At 37.2% G+C, this 25,975-nt stretch overlaps 2 protein-coding genes and 1 long non-coding RNA gene across 8 annotated transcripts in view; 2 read left to right on the top strand and 1 right to left on the bottom strand.

The window, feature by feature from the left end:
• The window catches only part of chd2 (chromodomain helicase DNA binding protein 2), a 63,314-nt gene extending 51,480 nt beyond the window's left edge, over positions 1–11,834 (top strand). For all 5 annotated transcript variants that reach the window (XM_073929466.1, XM_009293623.5, NM_001281462.1 and 2 more), the window contains 5 exons: positions 1,233–1,411; positions 1,489–1,588; positions 4,691–4,889; positions 6,369–6,615; positions 9,919–11,834. In XM_073929466.1, the coding sequence (XP_073785567.1) occupies positions 1,233–1,411; positions 1,489–1,588; positions 4,691–4,889; positions 6,369–6,615; positions 9,919–10,246 (1,053 nt within the window). In that variant the 3' untranslated portion in view covers positions 10,247–11,834. The remainder of the gene's footprint in view (positions 1–1,232; positions 1,412–1,488; positions 1,589–4,690; positions 4,890–6,368; positions 6,616–9,918) is intronic.
• Positions 11,835–13,246: 1,412 nt separating this feature from the next.
• rgma (repulsive guidance molecule BMP co-receptor a) lies at positions 13,247–25,750 on the bottom strand. 2 transcript variants are annotated; one of them, NM_001045011.1, is made up of 4 exons: positions 25,303–25,750; positions 22,942–23,057; positions 18,352–18,869; positions 13,247–16,530 (listed from the first exon to the last, which is right to left on the bottom strand). In NM_001045011.1, the coding sequence occupies exons 1-4, from the start codon at positions 25,314–25,316 to the stop codon at positions 15,829–15,831; spliced, it is 1,350 nt and encodes a 449-aa protein (NP_001038476.1). In that variant the 5' UTR covers positions 25,317–25,750; the 3' UTR covers positions 13,247–15,828. The 2 variants fall into 2 exon arrangements, with proteins under 2 accessions (NP_001038476.1, XP_073785115.1); XM_073929014.1 differs by lacking the exon at positions 25,303–25,750 and adding an exon at positions 23,161–23,237.
• LOC141378835 (uncharacterized) overlaps positions 16,010–25,975 on the top strand; it is an 82,760-nt gene continuing 72,794 nt past the window's right edge. The window contains exons 1-2 of the long non-coding RNA XR_012394328.1: positions 16,010–16,303; positions 16,380–16,479. This is a non-coding gene — a long non-coding RNA (uncharacterized lncRNA). The remainder of the gene's footprint in view (positions 16,304–16,379; positions 16,480–25,975) is intronic.

The raw sequence follows: 25,975 nt of genomic DNA, 5'->3' as shown, positions 1-25,975 counted from the left end.
TTTACCATTCTACCCTACTGTCATCCTATCATTAAGTATTTTCCCATTTTTCTGATATATGTTTAATCTTGAAAGGACGCTGAAATAATATCAAAATGCCTGCATTCACTTTCTTTCCATCCAAGCTGTGCGTCGATCATTGCCCTTCATATACATGGATTCGCTGATTCAGAGGTTGCGTAAGCGCTGACTGACGGATGCGCTCTGTATGATAAACTAATCCCAGATCAGCTTTTATACACGTCATTTAAAGAGGAGCTAAAGTGCATGACACTTTGGGATTCGGGTGTGTGTTTAAACAGTATAATACTCTTTATAATATGTGTGTATATATATATATATATATATATATATATATATATATATATATATATATATATATATATATATATATATATATATATATATGTTCGTCCTGCGAGTTTTATTTTAAACACATTTAATTTTCTCTTTAATGAGCTCAAACAGTTACTAAAGTAATGGAATGCTTTCATTATAGATCTGTGCATTCTTACAGTGACATCTCTGTTATCAAACAAAACAAAACGAGAGATTCATTTGCTGCTCTTCACTTGTTTGATAACAGCGGTGTCACTTTAAATGGCGTGTACAAAAGCTGATCTGGGATCAATTTATTATACGGAGCATGTCCGTCAATCAGCGCTTAATCATGCCTTTGATGATTCAGAGGTTGCATACGTAGGTGGATGATCGACACACAGCTTTAATGGAAAAAAGGTAATTGCAGACATTTTTTATATTAATTTCAGTGTGCTTTCAAGGTTAAAAACATATCAGAAATATAGGAAAATACTTAATGATAGAATGATTGTGGGATAGAACGGGAAAATATGGGAGAATCCCGGCAAAAACGGGAGGGTTGAAATGTGAAGTGAACAAGAAGTGTTTGTGGTTTGCGCAAAATCCCAAAAACTTTAAAATATATATTTTCCTATCACTCTTTTTTTTTTCCACCCGATTTTTTTTCTTTCACCTATTTTTTTCCCACCATCACGTTCCTTCCGGGTCTCCGTAGACAAGAATATTATAACAATAAAAAATATTTATTTTTTAAACTCAGCATGGTGCTGTGTGTTAAATTTGTTTATGTGTAAGTATGAGGTTGCATTTGTTTTCTGTTGTGAATATGTTTTCATTTATTATTTTTTTAAATCATGTCAGTATTCTCTAGGGGTTTAAAAACACTGAACTGTGATTTATTATGTCTTCAGTGTAAGGAGCGGATGCGGCCAGTGAAGAAAGCTCTTAAGCAGTTGGATAAGCCAGACGAGGGGCTGTCGGTGCAGGACCAGCTGCAGCACACACGTACCTGTCTGCTGAAGATCGGAGACCGCATTACAGAGTGCCTTAAGTCATATAGTGACCCCGAGCACATCAAGATCTGGCGCAGGTGCACATTTACACAGTCAAATCCAGGAGTTAGCATTACACCTGAGCTTTACATTCAATCCCACCTTTGTTTTTCAGAAACCTCTGGATATTTGTGTCCAAATTTACTGAGTTTGGTGCGCAGAAGCTGCATAGGCTATATAAGAAGGCTCAGAAGAAGCGCTCCCAGGAGGGAGAGGTAAGCTTTTCTTAAATCCACAGTTCTCATTAGCTATGTTTCCTTGGAAAGATGTAAATTAAATTTCATGCACAAGCTGTAATGTTGCTTAAAAGATTTGCGAATAAAACAGCGCTTTAATCCAATGAGTCAAAGAGAACAAAATTGGCACTTTCCAATAAAAACTGGCAGCAAATATCAAAAAGAACAGAATTTGCTTCAGTAGGAGAAACTGCATGAGTCTTTTTCTTATATAATAAATGACTTGCACTTCAGAGGACAATGCCAATGCGCAAAGAATGAGCTGTGGCTTTTGAGACATAAGTTATAAAGTTATAATAATACTAGTGGTGGGCCGTTAATGCAAGACTCTTATCACGCGATGAAAAAAATTACTGTTAATCTATACCCAAAGTCGGGTCTATTTTGCGCAGGCTATGAGGACTTTCCCCTTTATATATTAGCGCGGATGTATACCTGACCGTTGAGCCGTTTGACAAAAGATTGCCCTTCTGAATCAAATCAGCAGGATGTCTGACTTTAACTGCAGTTCGGCAGTTTCACTTTAACTCACGAACATTTCATTTATTACTCGTGACAATTTGGGGTATTAGATGCAAATAAGGAGTAAGGACTGGTGAGAGTGTTATGAAATTTAATAACGTACGCCAAATGAAAAGAAAAAAAACTTGTGCATTTCGCGATTGTGTGTGTGTGTGTGTGTGTGTGTGTGTGTGTGTGTGTGTGCGTGTGCGTGTGTGTGTGCGTGTGTGTGTGTGTGCGCGTGCGTGTGTGCGTGCGCGCACGCGGTCCTTTACTGACAGACGCGTGTGGATCTTGCTGAAAAATATGGCTGAAGGTCCTAAAGACTGCGGTGTTTACTTCAATAATGCCACTAATGTCTGCATACACTACATGTCTTAATTCCATTTCTGTTTAGTTTAGTTTCGACTTTATTCGGATTAAGGTGATAAAAATTGCTGTATGGAGCTTATGTAGGCCTACAGTTCAAAACTCATGTTTAACTGAATAAATAATTAGTAAACACAAGTACATCTTATTGAACATTTACTTTCATCACCAATTATCATAGTAGAATAGTTTCTCAAGCAGTTTGTGAAGCCTTTTGGAAACCAGAGATGAGCCCCTGGTCTAATGCGCTACCTGGCTTGAAAAACCCATTCTCAAAGACTTATTATTTGGGTAGCACACATATTCTAAATGCCTTCGGCAGAATTCAAATGAGCCATTTTGATCAAGATTAATTCCAAGATTTAAAAAATTAATCTATGCCCACCTATAAATAATACTAAACCAATTTATTTACATTGGCTAAGGCATTTCAGAATGACCAAAACAACATTTCAGATGTTGTACAATATCTTCAGATGACATTTTTTCATTAATCAGGGATGGGATTCTTCTGTATAATACGTATTTTCGCCCAATGGGGCGACTCCTGTAATTTGCGTAAATCTGAACTTTTTAAATATTTTTTTGAGGGGCAAAAGCAGACGACCCGCTTCACTCCTGACGTCTTTCAGTGATGTAATTGTAGACCTAGACTTTTGTGTATGTAACATAATGATATTGTGTAGTCCTATAATGTTATGAATCCACTGAAAATATGCAAGATTATGAAATCGTGTGTGCAGCTGTGCATTTTTTCCATGCTCGTATTTGCATGTCATGACCAAGTGCGCTCTATGTACATTATAAATACAGCTGCAGGACGCACATTTGTTAATATTTTCTGCAAGTCATCTGTCTTTGTCTTCATTAATTCAGTGCTACAGCCTAGCACCTCAAATTTAATACCCAAGTTGTGTCACAAGTTTAGATAATACTACAAATTTATAAAATATATAGTTTATAATTAATTAAAGCCAGGCTAATAAAACCAGGGACCGAAAGAATGTGAAAGTGATCAACTCTTTACAATGTATGCTTTTTTTGTTTTTGTTTTGGTGGAATGTTAAAGTATATTAGGCTACTCGTTTCAACTGGACTTAATATTTTTACAGTTTGAGTTGTTGAATGACTAGTAGTTTATTTATCATATTGGAATAAAGGGTCGACTAAATTACAGGGAAAGTTATATTCTGTGGAAACGAGAACTAACCGAGTTAGTGGTGCTATCTAGCAACGGTGTGTGGATCTATTCCGACATTGAGGTACAATGTATAAACCTAAATATTACTTAAGTGACTATTAAACTGTTAAATATTTAAACTGATAAAACAAAAATTTTACTTAAATTTTGTGACCAATAACAAATATTTATATAAAGAATATTATTATTATTATTTTTTTTTAGAATAATAATAATTATTATTATTTAAAAACGCACAATAATATATATTGAAGAAAGGGCTCGTCTTTCTTCATTTTTGTCCTTGGCTGATCATTTGCCTGATTAATGCCATCCTGTCACACCCATTTTTATTATCACTTGCTCTCTTAATACAAAATTGCAAAAAAAAAAAAAAAAAAAAACGTGTAAGAACTCGCTTGACAGCACTCAAAAGCAAGCGGGATAATATTTACATTAGTATTATTTGCTATAAATGCTTATGTTTTCTTTTGTATTTGAGTTTTGTTTAAAACATTCTTAGTGTTTTCTTTGAGCAGGTAAAATTAAAGATACAGTTCATGTATGTAACTGCTTGTTTTAAAGGACAAAAGTGTATTACAAATAATATATAAATATTAATATATTTATAGATTTTAATAAAAATTTTGTTGTTGTGAAGAAAAAATCTAATTATATATGAAAAGCATTATCAATGCACCAAGATATCTAATTGACCTGAATCTATGTCATGATAATCGTAACCGAACCATGAGACCAATGTAGGTTCACACCTCTACTTGTTTTTATGTGCATAGTGGAGTTTATTAGGTAAAAGTGTAAAAGTTCATTTTTTTCCTGTCTGATAAAAAGTTTGTTCTTACCCAGTTGTGCGCATAAGTTTTTTTTTTCCAATACATTTTTGCTCCATTTATTCAGTGCAATTTTAATGCAATATTGCAAAATGCGCATAAAAATATGTGGATGGAAACAAAGCTATTGTCATTGTTTTCCTTGTGTACTTATTCACCAGTTTCTCATTTTTTCTATAGAAAGAGCATAAGAAAAAAGACGATCCTATTAAGAAAAAGCCCTTTAGGCCTGAACCGTCTGGATCTAGCAGGGATTCAACGGGTGCCCAGCCTACAACCAAACCCCATCCCCCTGTCAGCCATCAATCTGGACCTCCTCATCCTCCACACCATAGAGAACAGTACAACCAGCATAATAAGAGGCATTTTCCTAATGATGGTAAGAGATACTACATTGCATTTGATTCATGTCCAAACACAAGCAACAAAGGTATTTGAGTAGTAAAAGGGACACTCTGCCACTATATTATAACCCTCTGGTGCTCTCAGATGTGTTCAAAGTTACAGCAGTAAATACTTACTGATAGCTCTATTTGGGTGTAAGCAAAACTTTCTTTTAATATAAGATTATAATTAAGATAAACTTTGCATCTCTGACCTTCTTCAAGAAGAGGGCTGTGCCTTTTTGGATACACACATATAAGTATGTACTTTTTCTACACATATAGAATACTTTCAGGATGTAATGTCAATAGACAAATTGTACACAGAAAAGGATATATTAAAACTCAAAAAACACATGTTCATTTAAATAATTATACATGCGAATGTGAATAGTGGGCGAAGAAGTCATATGTCAGAATATTATGTCAATGAGACTGCATTTCTTGTTCAAGGCCACAACACACTTCAACTAAACCCATTCAGGATCATCCTCATGGGTGGGAATTATTCAAATTCAGGATATTGTGATCTATATATTCTCTGGAAAAAGATAAAGAGATTACTGAATAGAGAAGAATATACAGTATCAATATCTATTTTACTTTTTGAACCATAAATTAATATTGCCCACCAAACTGCTTTTGAGCTGATATTCTCACTTACATCTGTAGATTTAGATACCGCTATCATAATCAGTGCTGGGGAAAGTTACTTTTGAAAGTAATGCATTACAATATCGAGTTACTCCAAAAAAGTAACTAGTTGCATTACTTTTTTATGGTTAGTAATGCATTATGTTACTTTTGAGTTACTTTTGCATTACTCTTTACTACCTGGCTGAGGCTTTATCTCTTTCAGAACTTAGCTTTTTTTTAATATAGGACCACTGCAATTAACAATGCCTGTTATAACCTACACCTACTTACTTTAGTAAAAACAACACATAAAAGATATATATATATATATATATATTTTAGGATAATGTTATCTGAGAACTTCCTTAGCCCAGAGCTATATATGACATATATGCAGATTATTGAAAGTTTAAAGCAATATGTTTTTTGCTACTTTTGTACTATTTGTCTCAAGTAAAATCACTGTCCCCTGAGACAATCCACTTTTCCTTCGATGCGTTTAAAATAATGAACACATTCTCTCATTGACTGCGGGATTTATTCTGACTTTTTTATTTTTAATTCATTTTTTAAGTAACTGAAGTTACATTTTTAAAAAAAAATAACTCAAACACTATTCATTCATTTTTAAAATGCGTTATTTTACTTTTTACTCACTCACGTGACTTGTAATGTGTTACCCCCAACACTGATCATAATGACACAACATAAAAACAGTTGCAGTGGAAGTTATAAGATTTGAAGTCTAAAAATCATTGGTATAAATGATTGATATTTGATTACATGTGTCATTGTTATGATCAAGCATCTCATATAGAATCTTCTATGTATTTTAACAGACAGGGGAGATTGGCAAAGGGACCGCAAATATGGCTACCCAGGTAACAGCAATCAGCCCTGGCAAGGAGACCGTCATCACCCTTATGAGCCTCACAGGTACAAGGATCATCACTACAGTGACCGTCGTCCTCATGGTGACTACCGCAGCTCTGGAGGATACCGTAACAGTGGCTCCCCTCGCAAACGGCCCTATGACCAGTATGGCAACGATAGAGATCATCGGGGTCATCGAGACTATTATGACAGGTGAGCAAAAGGAGCATTTTATTACATTTGCATTGAATTCCTGTATCAACACCAAGGTGATGGGTTTGATTACAAGCGAATGTGGAAACTGATAGGATTGTATATGTTAAAGGCAGTTTGAATGAAGGTAAATGAGAAATACATAAATAAAAATACTAAGCCCTGTTTATGCCTGGCTTTCAAGGGATAGTTCACTTTCACTTCAGTTTCTTTCTTCTGTTGAAGATTTTGAAAGATGCTAGCTGCTGGGTTCCATTAACTTCCATATTTATTTTTTCCTATTATAGAAATTGATAGTTTGATAGAATTGATAGTTTGATAAATTGATAGAAGAACAGCATTCTTCAAAATGGCTTCTAGTGTGTTTAACAGACGAAAGAAACTCATAAATCTTTCAAATAACATAAGGGAGAATAAATCATGTGATAATTTTTATTTTTATCCTTTTAAGATAAACTTTTGTTGATCCAATTAGAAGTAGACCATGCTAAATACAGGAGTAAACAGCTTCTGAAACTTTTACGACCACTTCCAGATGCAGTTGAAAGTGTATTTAACTGGTTTGCATGTGTATTGTAAATGCTTATGTGCTTAAAAAATTTAAACAGCCACTGAGGACCACTACATCTCTTTCTACTGACCCAATTCCTCAACATTATGAGATGAGCTATTGAATAGGGTGTCAGAATTAATCGTTTTCAATGTTGGTTTAGTTACAGCCCATAACTGGTTATGATGTACTGACAGTTCTCTTACGTCATTTGTCATGGTAGCATACTGTGGTGAAGGAGCCAAAACACTTGTGGAAATATTTAAAAATCCAACTATTTTAGGGTTCTTTAATGCCTGCCTCATTTAGTTTGGTTGAATCGCACTAGGGTTCATCTTTGGCAAGTATGAGTGCAGTGATTGCAAACGAGTGCACACAAAATTGTGCAAAACAAACATACAGAGTTTGTATAAAATAATGTACACAAATTATTTAATATACTATGACCAGGGATACAGTCATCATGTGCAATCATCTCTCCATTGTTGTCTTTCCCTCCTCTTGGTTTACATTCAGGAGTAATGTTAGGAATATTTATTCATTCTGACCTGTCAAAAAGTACTTAGTACATTAATATCTGGCCAATGTTGCCACATGACTGCATTTTAGTTTCTTTCAATTGGTTAGAACCCGAGCAATCAATGTGGTGTGAAAAGAAACCAAAGCCTACAAAAATGCTGCAATGTATTATTCGTTGCCATTGGTCTGGAGCAAATGAACCAAATTCATTTTTTTGCTTGTGAGTTTGCTTGGACAGTCTTTCACCGATACTGAAGTTACAGTATAACACAAGATCTTATATATATATCCTTGCTGATGTCTGTTGTTTTTATCACTTCTAGTTCTAAAACAATCTTCAGTGTTCATCATAGTTTTGCAGCCATGAGGATAAATTTCTCTTTGGACATTCATAGGCAAATTATGGAAATTTAATCAACAATAAAAGATCAGAAGAAGCCTGTACATGCACCTGTTCTTTTTGGCCCATTTCCACTTAGTGGTACTGTATGGGTCACCTAAAGAAGGCTTGCATTTCCACTGCCATAAGGGTACCAATGGTGGACGTGGTGGACGACAGAAGTATGAGAAGCACTTCTCACAAAGTAATGTTTTATAAACAAATTTCAGGAGGAGCATGCGCAGATGTTTCAGCAATCCAATACGTCATTGACAATCATTCTATTATCCAATCAGTATTAGACCCAACCCCTATAAATACCAAAGCTCTCCTACCTGCATTATCTCACTGCCTTAGCATACCTCTACCACCCAGACACCTCACAAGCGTTCAAGCATTCTGCGGCCAGGCTAGACTCTCGCTCGAACCCCAACTTCTCTATTTTCCGCCGATAAGGGGAATAACACGAGTTCAGGTGTCTTCCCCGAGCTCAGAGCCCTCTCCCTAGACAGCACGCCAAAAACGCTTTATTCTTAAACATCTGTAAGTGTGAACTCGTGAAACAGATGCTTTATACACATAAATACTTGTGTAGAAATGTTCATCACAAATTTTTCTATGAACATGATTTGATTACAACTGCAAATTATAACTGCCTACTGTAACGTCTGGAATTAATAATTATAATTTCTATAATTTATATTTAATTAAAAAATAAATAAATAAATAAATGCAACAGATATGAAAACATACAGCCCCTCACCTACTATGTTACCAAATTACAGAAAAACTTACAATTAGTTTTTATTTGGGTTCAAAAACAACACTTATAGCGTACAGTTAGTGCAAACCTCTCATCTGTATCTTTAATCTTCAACAGCACAAGTAAGCTTGTTAGAAAGTAATTCCGTCATTCTGAGTTCATAATAGTCCAAAGGGTGAATATGATACAGTAGCTAAACATGGCAGTTTGTTCATGTTTTAGGTTGCTGAAAGAATCATTTGCTCCTTTGTTTTTCCAGCTTCTGCTTTGTTTTTTCGTGCTTTACTCTTTGAAAGTTTGTCCGTTTCTGAAAGGATCGGAAGTCTGAAGCGCTTCAATAATCATGCACACATTATTTTCATCAGCTTAAAAGGTTCGTTATTTCAAAAATCGAAGCGCAGCAATCGATCACAAGCTCTCTGGAGAAAGTGAAACCGCTAGCTGTTTAGACGTCCTCATAAACAACAAAAGTACAACAGGTTTACCTTCTTGCCTTTGTGGCTGTTCATCAGGATGAAGGCAAGGTCGACCATGGCTCATTATTATATGCATATATTATTATGGTGTACGGGGGTCACCAACCCTGTTCCTGGAGAGCTACCTTTCTGCAGATTTCAGTTGCAACCCTGACCAGACACACCTGTCTGTAATTATCAAGTGCTGCTTCAGGTCCTACTTAATTGGTTCAGGTGTGTTTGATAAGGGTTGGAGCTAAATTCTGCAGGAAGGTAGCTCTCCAGAAACAGGCTTGGTGACCCCTCTGCTAGGCTGTTTTCATTTTCAGCTGTTCAGCTGTGCATCTAGCTCCATCTTTTGGTACCCTTTTGTTGTGCTAGGTACCTTTTGGAAAGGGTACCCAAAAATGGTATGGTACTGTTCGCTTTTAGATACCTTTAGATAGTGGAAATGGCCGTAAAAGTGTACCATACCATAACACTCTGAAACAGTCAATTAAGTGGTTGAATGGGGACAAAAGGGAAGGATTTGTCAACTTATGATCTGATGAACCAAAATGCACCCTGAAAACACTTCTCGTTACACACCAATGTTATGTTAAAGCTGGAGCACTAAAATTTAGACTTTTGTTTTTAGACATCCGGACCCAAAGAGAAGGCGCTCGGATGAATATCGCTCTCCAAACTACCACCAAGGAGGAGGAGGAGGAGGAGGAGGAGGAGGAGGAGGAGGGCATCCGCAGGACTTTAGAAGAATGCCTGACCACAGGGGACCTCCTGGAAACCATGGCCCCATGGGGCCGGATCACTACCGGCCCTTTCACCCAGACAAACCCCCGCCTCTGATTGACCCACGTTCTCCGCAGTCTCAGAAATCGCCTCTTGAGCCGATCTCACCTGGTATGGACAGAAGTGCAGAGCAGAAATCTGCGACAGACTTTAACTGGAACAACAGGAAGACGTGAGGTGAATATGTAGACAGTGCAGAGGCCGTCTGTACTGCCAGAGGATGTGGCAAAAAGGCCATACAGGCAATAAATAGAGGAGACGTAACCAGCCACCACCAAACTCCTCTCTATCGCCACTGCGTCCTCTACTCTCTTCTAGGTTTCTTAACCCAGGCTAAGTCTGCCATTTTGGAACGAGGAGATAGAACAAGGTATGGTTAGTCCTATGGACTATGAATGAACTTTAATAAAGTGTTGAAGTATGCCTAAGTTAGAAAGTGCCTCATGTATTTGGTCTTTGTTGAGTCATTAGCAGAAAGGGAATATCCCCAAAGCGAACTTTACTTTGATGTTCGTGTCTTTTTGTTTTGTGTTGTTTTGGTTGTGTGAAAAAAAGGATTATTTGATGAAAGTAGCCTTTGTTTGTGGGAGATGAAAAAAAGGAATCATTTTAATTGCACCTTCAGATGTTGATTTTGCTCTCTGAAATGCCCAAACTCTTGTGACCATAAGACATTTTGAGGAAAAAAAAACTGTGTACATTTGTTTTTGTCTTTGAATGTTGTTATTATCATACAGGAGTCACAAATATTTTTGAAGAGCAACAACTGCACCAGTTACTCAAAGGCTTTCTTGATTTACAGAATCCGCTAAATGCATCTTGGCTATCGCAGACCCCGGCATTTGTTAATATTGCAATGCTTAGATGCCTTGTTTCAGGACAGCAGCCTTATTTAAGACAGTTTAAAAAAAAGCTGAACAGTATTCAGGGTCCATGTAGACCTTGTCAGAACACTAGATAATCATAACACCTAAGCTATCTTTGTCTTTGTTTTCCTGCAACTGTAACACTTGGTACCACATAAAGTCCACTTTATGGTCAGTGCTTGTACTGTTGCATCTTTTTATTGCACTAAAGGACAGTAAATGCTTGTTTTTGAGAATGTAGTAATGGTAGACATTACTCTAATCTGATTTCATGTTTTGTTGAGTTGTGTTCTCAGTGCGAGTATGCTGAAACCGTTGACCTTTAAGTGGAAATGTGAGTACTGTATGAACGGACACATGCGTGTTCAGGGAGAGCGCAGTTGTCACAAGCTATTTTTGGTGAAGCAGATTTTGTGCCAAAACATTCACAGACTGGCATGTTGGTTGATACCATTCATTCATTGTGTTTGTCCATCTGTGCCTTATTCTTGTGTAGATCCATACACCGAATTGGTATAAGGACGTGAGAAACAGTGCAGTATTATGCTGTTGTGTACAATTTCAAAACATTTGCCAGGATGGAATTTTAACTAGGTGCATGGTAAGCCAGTTCTGGTGAATGGGGAACAATGTGGTGTGCTCAATTCCAAAAAAGATCATCACGGTGACAGGACTTGGGGAGCAGACGAGCTGGTGAAAAGTGGACATGTCTGCTATGAGATGCTGAAGATGGGTTTCTTCTTGCCCACCGAGCTTCTGCTCACACTCCATGGACGTGTTAAGCTTTGAAACAAGCCAATTTAAAGTAATTTATATTTGTGAAAAGCCACTGTTCAGACTAATTGTACTGTATATATGTTTATAGACCTATATGTATTAAACTTTCCTACGTCATGGACTGCTGGTTTTGTTTTTTGTTTAATATGAACATAAATAATCTAGCATGTCAGTTCAAATTTTCAAGCTGACTTTTTCTTTTTGTTCTTTTCCTCAAAGGACAAAAGATCCATTAAAGAAAGCTATAACATAAACCAATATGTTCATTCATTCATTAATCCATTCATTTTTGGCTTATTCCCATAATTATTAATCAGAGTCGGCACAGCGGAATGAGCCAACAACTTATCCAGCATATGTTTTACGCAGTGGATGCCATTTCAGCTGCAACCTATCACTGGGAAACACCCATACACTCATTCACACACATTTAGCTTACCCAATTCACCTATAGCGCATGTCTGGACTGTGGGGGAAAACGCATGCAAACACAGGGAGAACATACAAACTTCACCCAGAAATGCCTACTGACCCAGCCGAGGCTCGAATAAGTGACCTTGCTGTGAGATGACAGCGCTACCCACTGCGCCACTGCAACAATCAAACCAATACATTTGCTTTAATTTGATTAAAAAAAAATAAAAACTTGGAGCTAATGGTAAATTAAGACGTGTTAAGTAGACCAAAAACATTTCTTTTGAAACAGCTATATGGTTAATATTAAAGTTAAATAGTCACTACAATCGACATTTAAACTATATTTTAACAATTGTTTATGTATATATAGTAATATAAGTCCAAGTTAATTAATTGTGTGGACAATGGGGGACTCAAAAAATGTTGAAACCCAAAAGCTAAAAATAAATATATGCTGTTGTTTAAATACTATTTTAATTCACTTCATTACGTATAATGTTCTTCACAGATTAATGTAGGCTAATTTTTCAAAAGTCAAAAATGTTTAAAAGCAGTGATCTAAATGCTAAATAAATGCAAATAAATTAAAAATGACTTTACCAAGGCTGTAGTGTGCCAGATTTTCGCGCGCTTCATTTTGCACGTGCACGGCATCAAGGAAGTCTTTAGGAGAATGGCGTGAATTGCCGAGGTGAGTAGCTTATTTCATAGACAAATCACACATTTTATATAATTTTCCAACACGTTTTAACATTAACAGATTAAAGTAAGTTCTAAGTAAGTTAAATCGAAAAAAAATCAACAAAATATTACGTTTTTTTTTCCTTAGGTAGTGTTTTCTTTATCTATGTAAATCTACACGTACTACGTATTAATTAAAAAAAAAACTTTGGTAAATCCGTCTGCTCAGTCTTTTGAGCTTGTTACTTTAGGTGTTATCTTTTAACAGACATAACTTGTTCTTTCTTTGAAAGGCTATGTTCAGTAACCTGAGTTTACCAAATCCACCCTTTAGGTGTCAGTCTTGCCTCAATGTATCTGCACCGATGTGTACTGAAAATGCTACCTGATGTGGTGGAGCCACTTCGATTTTCAAACAAAAACGAACACATCAAAAACAATTCAATATGACACTTTATTTTTTTTTCTTCAATAAATAATTTACAGTATTTACAGGTGGTGTGTGGCACCGCTTTAGTCCTACATACAAAAACAGACTAAGCTGTCTGGTAACTCCCATTCAATGTTAATACATTTGAAAACATTATCTTTCACTTGTATCCTTTAGTGTAACAGTTCTGATGATAACCTCGTTCACCATCAAGTTAAAACCAAGTAAGAGCTAGGTTAAGAGAATAAAAACATAAAGTGCTTTTGTAATAAACAACACATAAACACCGCAAGTCACAAGTTTCCTACTTAGCATTTAGGACACAATGTCAGCTTTTTACTCCTGTTTTAAATTAAATCTGAATAAATCCCTTATCTTATGTTTTGTGGCATTTGTGTACACAAACTCCCTTTAAATTTAAAGGTAGATTTTACCACACCCTCTGATGTACCAAATAAAATCTGCACAAAATATTATTTGCCATATCACACAAACCTGTCACATTACACATAAATTCAAAAAGCACTGACAACACAATCACACTTAAACACAAAGGTCATTACAATCATTTTGTATGCTTTCAAATGTTTCTTTAAAGCCATTAACTGCACCAACACAAAGCTTTCTTAGCAGTAGTAAGGCTCGCAAAACTTTACAGTGTAAGAATAAATTACCATGAAGTCATTGTGAAAGCGTTGTAAGTATAATTAATATCTAAACCATAGTTTCATAGTTTTTACTAACAGAAAAGAAACACTGATAAGAGACAGCTGTGACAGATGTTCTTAGAAGAAATGAGACATGGAAATTAGGCTGCGTGGGCTTTATCTTCAACAGAGACCTTTCCAACAGTCTTTAGACATGGCCTACAAAACTATTGTTCTACCAAGGGTGCAGTTTCACTCTTCAAAATAGTGGTGCTATGTAACGTGTGACTAGCTCGCCAATACTATTACTGCTATATACAACACTGAGTGCCAGTAATCCTGAGCCTGCTAATGGCTGAAGAGCGAATGCCCCCATTTCAAATATCACGAGAAATGCATGGCAGATGTTCTCAATAGCTCCTGCACTGGTCCATCTACCATACTGTAGGTTAGCAGCACCTTCCAATATTAAACACAATCAGGACATCTGGTTTGAGCCCAAATACTTAAGTGAACCACAAAGGCCCCATGAGAGAGAGAGAGAGAGAGAGAGAGAGAGAGAGAATTCAGCTGTTTGGGAAATTGTTGGCACCATGGCTTGTTCTTTGGCAAAACGCCTCTGCCATAAATTCACAGATCTACAGAGTCGTGAGTTAAACGAGGCCTACAGCACAGCCACGTCGACACCCTTTTGAAATGGAGAGCAAGGCGTTGCTTTTTAAGAAGCAGTAAGGATGATTGATGGATCTGCCTTGTGGGTCCCATCTCAAACTGCACACATTGTATGGAGAAACTTGGCTCTCTCCTGGATATGTACGTTGATTGTTGTGTTACCTACTGCAAACTGACATGATTCATTTTTTTTCCATAACATGTTTATCTGAAGCAAGTTGACAACTCTGTCATGGGCCACACCATAGTATGGCTTGCATTGTTTGTCTTTCGACTTGACTGAACAAAGTAAAGAAAGTAATTCTCTATGTGCCTGAAAATTTGTTCCGGCTGAATGCCCAATTTGACAATGGAGAGAATTCAGTAAATATTTTAAGCAGTATAGGTGTAACTTAAACTCTGACTGACACTAAGGTTGACACCCTTTTTATATAAAATGTAGGAAAGAGCTCTTGGCAGGCCGTAAAACTTCTTACTGACCCATGAACCACCACACCAGAGCTACATTGGGACCCTGGGTGCAATATACAGCTATTATGAAACACTTCACTCACATACACAACCATTCATACGATCACCCACACAGTAACACTCATCTTTCACACATAAACTAACTATACAAAATGCCTGATGTTATGGCCTATTAATCTCCTCTGTAGATAACATGACTTACTAGTCTGACATGGCCTTGGCCAGGGGGCTTTCTTTAGAAAGCTAACATTTTTCCAAAGCTGGAGCTTCTTCAAAGAGAGAACTCCTGCCGCCCTTCCATCATTTGAAGACATTAATAAAGGCTCTTGTCATGTCCTCCAACCTGTCTCTGGGAGACATGCTTCAGCTCTCACTTGGCATCAAGTGTACTGAAGAACATCTCCAAACTCTTCTTTCTGCGAAGGATCATCCCCCTCTCACTTCTGTCAGTGGCACATCACCCTGGTTGAAACGAGGATGGTTTAATCTGATCCGAGTATCAGGACCTCTAAGCACTGCCTTTTTCTGTCATTAAGCAGTTATGAGATCAGCAGGGTGACTGCAGAATGGATCTCCAGGAACGCTTCTGCTCCGGCCCGATGAATGAACATACACGATGAACACGAGAGATGAGTCCATGGCGTGACACAAGACACACAAGTGTGAAAGCCCTCGGCAGAAGCTCATGCTCTAGCTGAGAAGCCCAGCCTCTGGTAGATGGAATACAACACGGTGAGAGCAGCACTTCACATGCATACAGCATCTTACATCCATTTAACACAGATGTCCAATGGGAACTACAGACAAATGAAACACGAGTCAGTCCATAACTGCACAATGACAAAGCTGATGAAGATTAGAACACTAAATGCCAATTTTCTGGAGGCAGAGTTAAATATTGTATCCTTTTCAAAGAGATGGTACTTGTTTTTGTTGGAGTGGAGCATTTTAACATCCTCAAAGGCGTAGTAGGCCGCCAGAGTGAAGTTGATATCCCCGGAAGATAGCAGGTCAAAAACACACGATTGAAAGTACAAATCCTCAACAGGTAGACGTTCTTTGCACTTGGCCATGGCTGACTGGTACGTGAAGCCATGGGAAGGGTTCCCTGGACGTCCCCGGCCTACACCATGGCTCTCTGCTGCTCGTGCCTTAAAGGTCCTGAAGTCTATTCGCTGGTTGGCAGGGCAACCATGAAGGCAGAGGTAAAGATCCTGATTATCCTGGTCTTCCACTGAATTTACCACCTCCTCTGGCATCCGCACAGCAAAGGTAAGGTAGTGGCCAACTTTCCGAACTACAATTGTTGTGCCAATATAACGTGCCTGGATCTCTACATGTTGTCCAGGTACCTTCTCTACCACACGTAGGGTGTTGGCCCCATGGCCCTCACCTCCATTCTTCGAACCATCAATGAATGCAGCAGGAAGATCTTCGGTCTCTGCACGGTACGTCTTCTGGTCTACGCATTCTTGAAAGCTGTTGAAGATGATTGTTAGCTGTGGTAAAACAAGAAAGGGGGTAACAAGTGAGAACAAATCTTTTAAAAGATGTGCTGTATCTCATCTACAATAACAATTATTAGTTTGGACATTAAGACATTAGGAACAAAAGAGATAAAGTAGGCTCACTGAACTGTGCTAGTTAACACCATAATTAATGAATCAGATTTAAGGCAAAAAATAACAAACAAAAAAAAAGCAAACGGACCATGTTTAAAAAGGTATAGCATTTCAATCAAAACAAAGCTAACAATCAGCAGCCATAGAAGTAAACGGTTTAATGCACCACTGCATATGGCAAAATATGTTGACTAAGTACTTCATTCTGCATAACTGAGCCTTGTCTTCATAAAACCAGACTGTGTAGTGCAGACCCTCTATGCCCAGAAGCTTTCGTAATGTCACATTTCAGCAGCAGCAGCTCAAGATACAGGGGGCCAATGTAAACGCACTCTGCAGAAACACAGGTCCAGTCTATGTTACAGCAGGCCTCAGTATGCAGACACAAAGGCAATCCATTCATGCTGCTCAGAGCCTGCCTGTGAACCCCGGATTCAGCTCCAGGGAGTGGACTCGCGCCAGCTAGAGAGCACAGCCTGCGCAGGGGCTAATTAGAGAAGGCTGCTCCTACCTCTGACTCCTCCAGCAAGCTGCCATTAGGAGGCCAATGGACTGCTGACACATAAGTGACCTCGAGATGTCCAGGCTGCTCTGATCTTGCAAATGATGCATAAGAGTGTGTGTCTACGTCCAAGTTATGTGGGGGAAAACTTAGCCCAAACCAACCCATAATCACTAATGACACAGTGATCTGGCCCCTGTTAGCACCACCCACCCAAGGCTAACTTTCACAGGACACTGAGAGCTTGTTTTAAGTAAAAAGGGAGTATCAATAAACAAGGGGTGTCTTGTTTGCACAGGTGCCATCTGCCCGCAGACCTGTTTTTGCTTTTGTCCAAGTCGAATGACCTCTAAGTCACTGTCATTTATTTCAAGAAACAGCCAACCTAAAAAAAATATTGTGATCCTTTTCCCTCCTGCAAGAAAGAACTGAGCGTCCGTCTACTTAATGGGGAATCATTAGAGGTTTCTGATGGCGGAAAATTGCCCTGTTTCTTAATGTGAATAAGTACAAAGTTCTTGTGTTTTTCTGCCACGAGGAAAAACTCAACCCTGGTCACACAATTACAGCAGCCAAAAGGACAACAGACATAGTAAAATTAGCATTCAGCAATCAGACACATAAATTTGTAGTCCTGTGCTTTCACCTTAGGCTCTACAGCTGGCCAATTCTGAGGCAGCTCCCTAGTTTGTCCAATGGGCCGTAAAGCAAAACAATGATAATTTATGAGGTATGAGGGCCAACTAATTCAGAAAAAATATCGGCAGTTTCCTGTATGGACTGAGCACTTAGTTAAAACAACAAGACTTTTAAATCACACAAACAATAGCAAAGACTGATATAGCAACATACATTTGAACTTTCTAAATAAAAATAAGTGCTTTAGCCTTGTAGAATTGTAAGTTATCACCTCCCATTTGTTTATGGCATTCCTGATACAAAAAGTATCAGGCTTTCATCAATTGCTCCTCTTATCACGTCTTTATCTGTCGTGGAACAGATCCAAATGCTAACTAGAGTCTGCACTTAGTCTGCTTTCTCTTCCCACTGGCAAAACCACTTTCACCATTAACTAGTTCCTTGCTGAAACAAGTTTCTTATAAGTTGAGTTGGCCAAAAAGTACTTGTGAAATAAGACCACACACTGATGCAGGAATGATTTTTGCTTTTTTATGTGAGGCATAAAGTGTCTTTACCTTGCTAGTAGCTGTAGCTGAAGATCCAACAACAACTGGAGTGTTTGTAACTTGGACAGACAGGTACTTATTGTGGATAAGTGGCCAGGCTCCCTCAACTTTACAGGTTTGAAAGTCATCGTTGAATGTGCGAAGATGTGGATCCCCAAAAAAGCCACAATGGGTGTAATTGGGAGGTGCAGCATTATGTGGTAGACTCCGCTCGTAATGGCATACCTCTGGCTCGTCAGAGGGAATATGAATGTCTGTTTGGGGTGGTGACAAGACTGGGGGTGGGACTGTGCGGGCACGAGGCTGGGTAGTGGGCCCTTCTTTGGAGCAGTTGTGTTGGCTCATAAGATCCTCTATACCATGTTGGGCTGAATGGTAGGCCAGGTCACCCCGGCATGTACGAGCGGTGCGACGTACACAACTGTTGTATGCTCGCAGAGCAGTGCAAAACTCCTCTTCTGGGCCAGAACTGGAGGTGGAGGCCCAGAACTCTGAGTTACACTTGAGGATCTTACACTGCAGAGTGGCTGTAAAGCAAAAGAAAAGAAAGCATAAACCCAAGGGCATAGAGAGGTTATATCCAAATTAACATGAAACAGAGATGAAATAAGCATTAACCTGAGTTATAAACAAAACTGATTTGTTTGTTGTTAAAAAGTTGCAATTTAAAAATGAATATTTAAGACAGTATTGAGGAGAGAATTTGTGAGTTGTTATGAATACATTAAGAAACTGGCATACTTAAACATAACATTATAAAAATATTTAGCAACACTTTTTAATTATTATTTATTATTGAACTTAAAACTTAAAAAGTTAGTTCACCCAAAAATGAAAATGATACCATGATTTACTCACCCTAGACTATTCCCCACAGTTTGGGTTTATTAATTTTTGTTTGTTTTGTTGACTTCTTCTTTTGTGTTCAACAGAAAAAAAATCTAATTGGTCATGGGCGAGTGGATAATAGTAACATTTTCCTTTTGGGTGAACTATCCCTTTAAAACTCCAGGTTTTTAGAATGTTATGTTCAAGAATGGCAGTTGCTCAAGGCCTTCATAACAACACATGAATTCTCTCTACATCTGGACAAAGTGAGGCTTTAATTTCATCAGTAATAAAAACAACATTCCAACCATGTTCCAAGTTTCTGCATTTTGCCAAGTGCTCTCTAAATGTAGTACACAGCAAGGCTATTGTTGTTTTGTCGCCTTTAAAATTTTATATAAAATGAAGTAGACCAATCAACATTGTAAGCTAATCAGCGACAATTAATTGGTTTTATGTAAAATTTAAATATTAATGGAATATTGTGATTATATTTATATCACAGGAGAGAAAAGCTCAAGACCTAAGAGCTATTGTTATACAAAACGTAAAGCAATAAGCATCTAAATAGACATCATTACAAAGTAATGAACTCTCGACAGGCTTATCTAACTTCATTACCTCACCGTAAATGACATCACTTTATATTAGTAAAAGGCTGTATGCTGTATCGAAAAATTCCAAGATCCCAGTTGGATATCTGGCAATTACACACTGTTTAAGGTGTAACACAAATTAATAGCATTAAGACAAATGGGAAGGAAGCTTTCAAACTGATATTCGCACCAACAAAAGTCTACAATTTAAAAGTGCTAATCATCTCATATCAAATTCACACTCATTCACACCTTGTGCTGTCTCTTTGCATTGCTAAGCAGATAGTGGGGGTGCTTTTGAGTAAAGCACCGTGGGTGTCAGTGACCGAGGGCAAATGCACATCTGAAAAAAAATCACTTAGGGTTTAAACAGAAGGGGGTAGCTGTTTGTGTGTATGTGTGTGTGTGTGTGTGTGGGAGGGTGTAGTCCTAGGACTCTGAATGAAGACAATGCAATTTGCCATTGAGAAGAAACCAGCAGAGTCATAAATTAGCCCTGTGTAAAGGGATTAGGTAGAGTTTCATCAGCCACGCAGGGCAGGAGGGAAGGGGGGGATGAGGACAGCCTTAAAGAAACAGGATCTCTGGAGAGAAACTGGCTCCAGGACCAGTGGGCGGAACATAGAGTAGGTCTCACCATTCCACAGGTCAAACTGGATATGAGATAGCCACCTGTCCAGAGCAAAAGGCCGTAATCAAAGGCAAAAGCAATTTCAAGCACATTCCCCTTCCTCGGATTACAAGCGCTGAATTGCAATGCAAAGGCTTTTGAATCATGTGGTTTTCTTTATTTAAAGATGATCTCTTTCGTTTGATAAAATCAGGACATGCCAAACCTAGACACAACTGCCGACTTTGTTTTCAAATGATCACACATCTATCTTTTTTAGTTCTCAGTCACATACATCTTCCACCTACCTGCTACAAAGAGCATTTATCATCCATCTGATAAGAGACAATAGGCTAATTTAAGATGTCAATGACTAGAGCATGCATGATTGCTTTTTGTTTGGCATTAAATAACTTGGAATACGGACAGAGCACTGGGTGTGAAATCAAACTAAACGCTACATACAACTGACCAGAATCTTGACAGTTCAAAACAATACTTGTAAGTAACGTTATTATATTAAGATACACAACAATTAATTATCACAGTCATGTGAATGTGCCTACGTTCTTCAACACATCACAGATTACACTCTTCTTCTTCTTCTAATATACAGTACTCAGCATGATTGAGTGCACCCCATTTTGAAAATAAATATTTTTATCTGTTTCTCAGTTAATATAGACATTGTATTTTGGTGCATTTAAACAAAACAGATTTATTAAACAGATATATTTATTAAAATAATATTTTAGCCACCAAACATCTCTAGAAATTGAAAGATAAAACAATTACATTTAAGCAAAATATTGCAAAACAAAAGTACAACCAACAACATTTTAACAGATAATTTACTTTTTTTTTTGCTTCTCTGGATTTTTCCTCTTTTTTTTGTTTGTATTAAATATTTTTCTCTAACATAAATTTGAGTGTCCTAGTTTTTGGACCATTCTCGTAAGTTATTTCGTTAGATAAGCTCCAGATTTGGTTTCAGTACTGACTAATTTAATGTATATGCACAAAAATAATATTGTATAGCTTCCTATTAAAAATATGAATTTAAAACAGATTTTTGAGGGGTGTACTTATACATGCTGAGCACTGTACACTTTATGAATTGAACAAGTTTTAAAAGAAATTTCTTACAAAACACATATGAATTTTAGTGTGAATAACAACTTGCATTTGTAGAAAGATGTAATAACGTTTTTTGTTTTATTTATTTTGAAGTGTTTGGTTTAATACATGCATAAGTTTTTGCTATTATTTACAGAACACACTGAAATGTCATTCGACAGTGTCATTTAACAATAGTTTGTTAGCTTATATTAAAAAAATATATATATTTAAGAAATAAAATGCAGCCTCCACAAATGAACTGAAAATTAAAACTTCATATTTTGCAACTATCCTTTAAAACACTATTTTTTCTATTTGACAGCAGAGTTGATTACAACAATTTTTTACAAAATAAAATGTATTTTCATATGTAGAAATCGAAATTATTAAATTATTTCCACATTGTTTCTCTCATGATTTTGGTATTTTATTTTCACAGTTGACCCATAAACAATTATGGGAAGGGTGACCTGAGAGGGTTTTGATCTTTTAGGATTTTATCAGCTGTGACTGACATCAACACTTAAATTATAAAAATATTAACAAAGGTAAAACATTTACAAAATGACCCTAAACAACTGCATTCAGTTGATATGCTGGGAATGTGTCAACAATAAAATATTACAGTTAATGTGCAAACAAAACTGTAGGAAAATGTATGCACTTCTACAACACAGCACTACAACTTTATTTTCATACTGTGAAGTCAAGGTATGCAGTACATCGCTTTGTGGGAATTCATCCTTATATATTTGTATACATTACATGCATACAAATATATCTATAGTCAACTTCTAAAAATGTTAAGTAATATGTTTGGCTTCGTTCAGGAACATTGTTTTACCATAGAGAATACGCTCTTTATCTTTTGTATATTTTTCCCCCAAAAGTCCAGCAAAGGCATGCTAGATGTGGAGGGTTCGCTTCCCCTCCCCCAAACACAACAGCACGTCTCCGGCAGAGCTGTGGGAAACACTGCGCTAGTGCAGCCAGCAGGATCGAACCGAGTCTTCGGACCATTGCGCTTTAATCTTGCTGTTTAAGCAAGGAATCTAAACGACTAAAATCCGCATTATAGCACTGGCTGTACTCGAATGCAAAAAGAGTCCAGCACCGTCAACTTTAAACGCTATTTAGCAAAAACTTAAAAAGTTATAAACAATTACATTACTAAGGAACGCACACTGAAATGTTTTATATGATAAATATCTTTTAGCAGACATAACTGGGTCATGACTCAACAAATTACACCCAACTGCATTTAATTTGCTGCTAAGTAACAAAGTGTGCGTTATTTCAACATGCCCTGGGTGTTTGTAGCTGTTTTGTAGCGATTATGTTACATCATTTATTCGACAATTAAATACAAAGAAACACAACGCGACTCCACATTCCTTATGCCAAACCTCAACTTAGAAATGTTAGGGGAAAGGTTTTGTTTCTTACCTGCTGGAAACAGACTGAGAAACAGTGCAAGGAACTGGCAGACTTGTAGCGCCGATGGTCCTGCTCCTTTCCCCATAACCATCCATCCAGCACGGGACAGCGCTCCTCTCCTCTCCCTATTTACACCAGCAATGTGAAGAAATGCGAATTAAAGAAATGCTGCGACTTTCCACTTGAAGTTGTCGAAAAACCGCCACACTCAGAATTCATGCCGTCCACCCTTCCGTCGTACAAATATCACGGCTTTTGTCAGGTACTCTGCGTGTTCACACATTCCCAACCCTCACTAGAAAAGTGCCATCGATCTTCCAGTTCGCTAGTGTCAAGAGGGTGCAGCCTACACCGCGAAGAGCACCAATAAGGAGTCACTGTTTCACCACCAACCCCTCACTAGTTTCAGATTACGCCTGGGCTTTGAAAAGTACTTCACCCGCTTGCAATGTAGGCTACGAACACGAAAGTGAGCGCATTACTCTTTTAACAGGCTACATCAAGTGTAAATAATACTTTACTGTTCGGGGTGTAGCCGCTGGATTTTCATTTAGGACAGAATCATAACAAGAGTGGAACTACGTTTGATTCAAGAAACCTTTATACTTTTAAAGATAAAGACAATGAATTCCACAAAAAAGGTTTAGAAAGGGGAGAAGTTTAAATGTTTATTTCCCTTTAAGAAATGCTTATTGATTCTTTGAAGAACCTAAAAGTATTCTTCTGTGGGAATCCTATTACAAATAGACAAACATTTTGGAATCTCTATTTTTACAAGTGTATTAGCACAATAAGCAAATGCATGATAATTAAGTAAATTTATATATATATATATATATATATATATATATATATATATATATATATATATATATATATATATATATATATATATATATATATATATATAATTGTGTTTTTTACATGATGGGTGCAATATTGTTTACATAATTAACATAATATTTAATATATAATATTATGATATAATATATTAACATATATATTTATTTTATTTTCATGATTATTGAAGAGTTTAGTTTTTAGCAGAGTTTAGCAGAAAGCTCCAACTTCTCCAAATAATGTTGTAATCCTAAAAACCTTGATTACCTTGGCTGCAGTGTTTAATTAAGGTTGGCACTAAACTCTGCAAAACAGTGGCCCTCCCATGAGCAGGATTAGACACCTCTGGGTTAAAGGCCCATTTAAATGTAAGAGAGAATCGATTTCTGATTTAAATTACATTGGAAACTAATTCTTTATTTGTACACTACTGCAGGCTAAACAAAACGAGTAGATTATTTTGAAGAAAAAGCCAATACGTTAAACTAAATTCACAATAATATAATTATGATCACTTGATACATACAGCATGTCAACATAAATGCGTTTAACCATTCCGCTGTCATCAATGCATTGGGTTTATATAGCCAATATGGGATGTGACACAGATTAAGAGGTCTAACAAGCTTTATCTCACTACACTTTCTTAAATCAATCTCCCTGACACATTGCTTTCCCATATGTTACACAGGACGCAAAATATACTTCAGATCTTACTAGTGTTTACATTACATTTTTAAAAAGTTTTTCTGAGCTTTTCAGATGAAAAGGAATATGAAAGGATGTTGTTCATCTGCAATGCAAAGCTATTAATTAAAATATTAATAAAGTCCTGTCCAACCCTTGACAGGTCAAGGTAATTGAAAGTTCTGAAAGAGGAGGAGGGAAAGGTGGATATGTTATTTATGTTTTGTTTTTAGTGGTCAGCTGTTGCAGTCCAACAGATGGCGCTTGCACAGTGGTTGAGAATGAATGATATCTCCAGAGATGCGTCCTCAAGAACGTTTGAAAGAACCATGCTATTTTATTTACAGTTGAATTGGATGTCTTCTTTTTCTATTGATTTAATTTGAATGAAGGTCCTAAAATCCAGAACATGACATGACATCCCCTTGTCATAATGACGATTCTCGTTCTGATAGCCTATTAAGGATTTGTTATCCCAATTATATTTGGGAGTTTATTAATCATCAAAGCGTGTGCATGATTTTCAGCTCGGCAAAGCTATTTTTTTTACAATTTAAAAGTAGAGAAACATCTTTGGTGATTAGCTACAGAGGGAAAACGTGTAAAATGTAAATTTTCCTTTTCTAATATATAAATTTATTATTAAAATCAAATACAATCAAGACCATTATTACCATTATTACCCCTAATGAAGCATACACTGGGCTGCATACAATATATTGCAGACTCAAAAATCTTCTATAATCTTGCAAGAGATGTAAAGCACACATGAGAGGAAGTCTCTGCATAATTTAGCCTTAAATTTGCAAAAGAATGAAAGTTATTTGTAACGAAATCACCCACCTTTTTGAATGCATGGAGCTCTTCAACACTTTTGGGTTGAGTTTCTTTGCGGAACCGGGATGAAGATTGTGGGTCGAAGCGCGTGCTTTGTATCAGTAATCCGAGAATATTAATTTAAGTCTATACATCGCTGTAAAGCTATATCAACCGTTGCTTTCGTGTCTGCATCTTGTCCCTTGTTCCGATAATTGTAAAGATTAGTCTTTATCTCAATGCTACTACTCTACTTGCGGTGTCTGATGTTATTTTCATCGGTGTCGTGATCTGGAAATGAAAGTATGATCCGTCAGCCAGTTTGTCGAGACACACACGATAAAACAGAAAACCTCGAGCATGTTTTCGAATCAACAGTGCTATTGGTTTAGCCGTGATATTCCCAGATTCGTCTGTGGCTCTCAGGACCGAGTAGGAAGAGCCCTCGGGGCAGCAGTGTTGATAGCGCTGGCTCGTTTCCTCGCCTCGGTGTTGTGAAATGACGAGTTTGAAAGTGTGTGAGGCGCAATGATCAGCGCTGCAGACTCCAACTCCCCACACTGTCACAGTCAATTCAGGGTTATGCCTGCTAAACCAAACCTATTTCGACCCTGACGGTTATTGAAATTCTTCCAGGTTATTATATTAGCACTAATTAATTATATGCACGATCACGATTACAAAATAAATGCATTAAAAA

This window comes from Danio rerio, chromosome 18 (assembly GCF_049306965.1).
Source record: "Danio rerio strain Tuebingen ecotype United States chromosome 18, GRCz12tu, whole genome shotgun sequence".
Classification (NCBI taxonomy): Eukaryota; Metazoa; Chordata; class Actinopteri; order Cypriniformes; family Danionidae; genus Danio; species Danio rerio.
This window is presented reverse-complemented; position numbering and strand designations above follow the sequence as displayed.

Excerpts from the sequence above, each read along its gene's own strand:
- rgma (NM_001045011.1), bottom strand. Across the intron at positions 18,870-22,941 it reads TCTCAGTCTGTTTCCAGCAG|CCACTCTGCAGTGTAAGATC; the intron begins GTAAGAAACAAA and ends TTTGCTTTACAG. Across the intron at positions 16,531-18,351 it reads CAGCTACAGCTACTAGCAAG|CTAACAATCATCTTCAACAG; the intron begins GTAAAGACACTT and ends GTTTTACCACAG.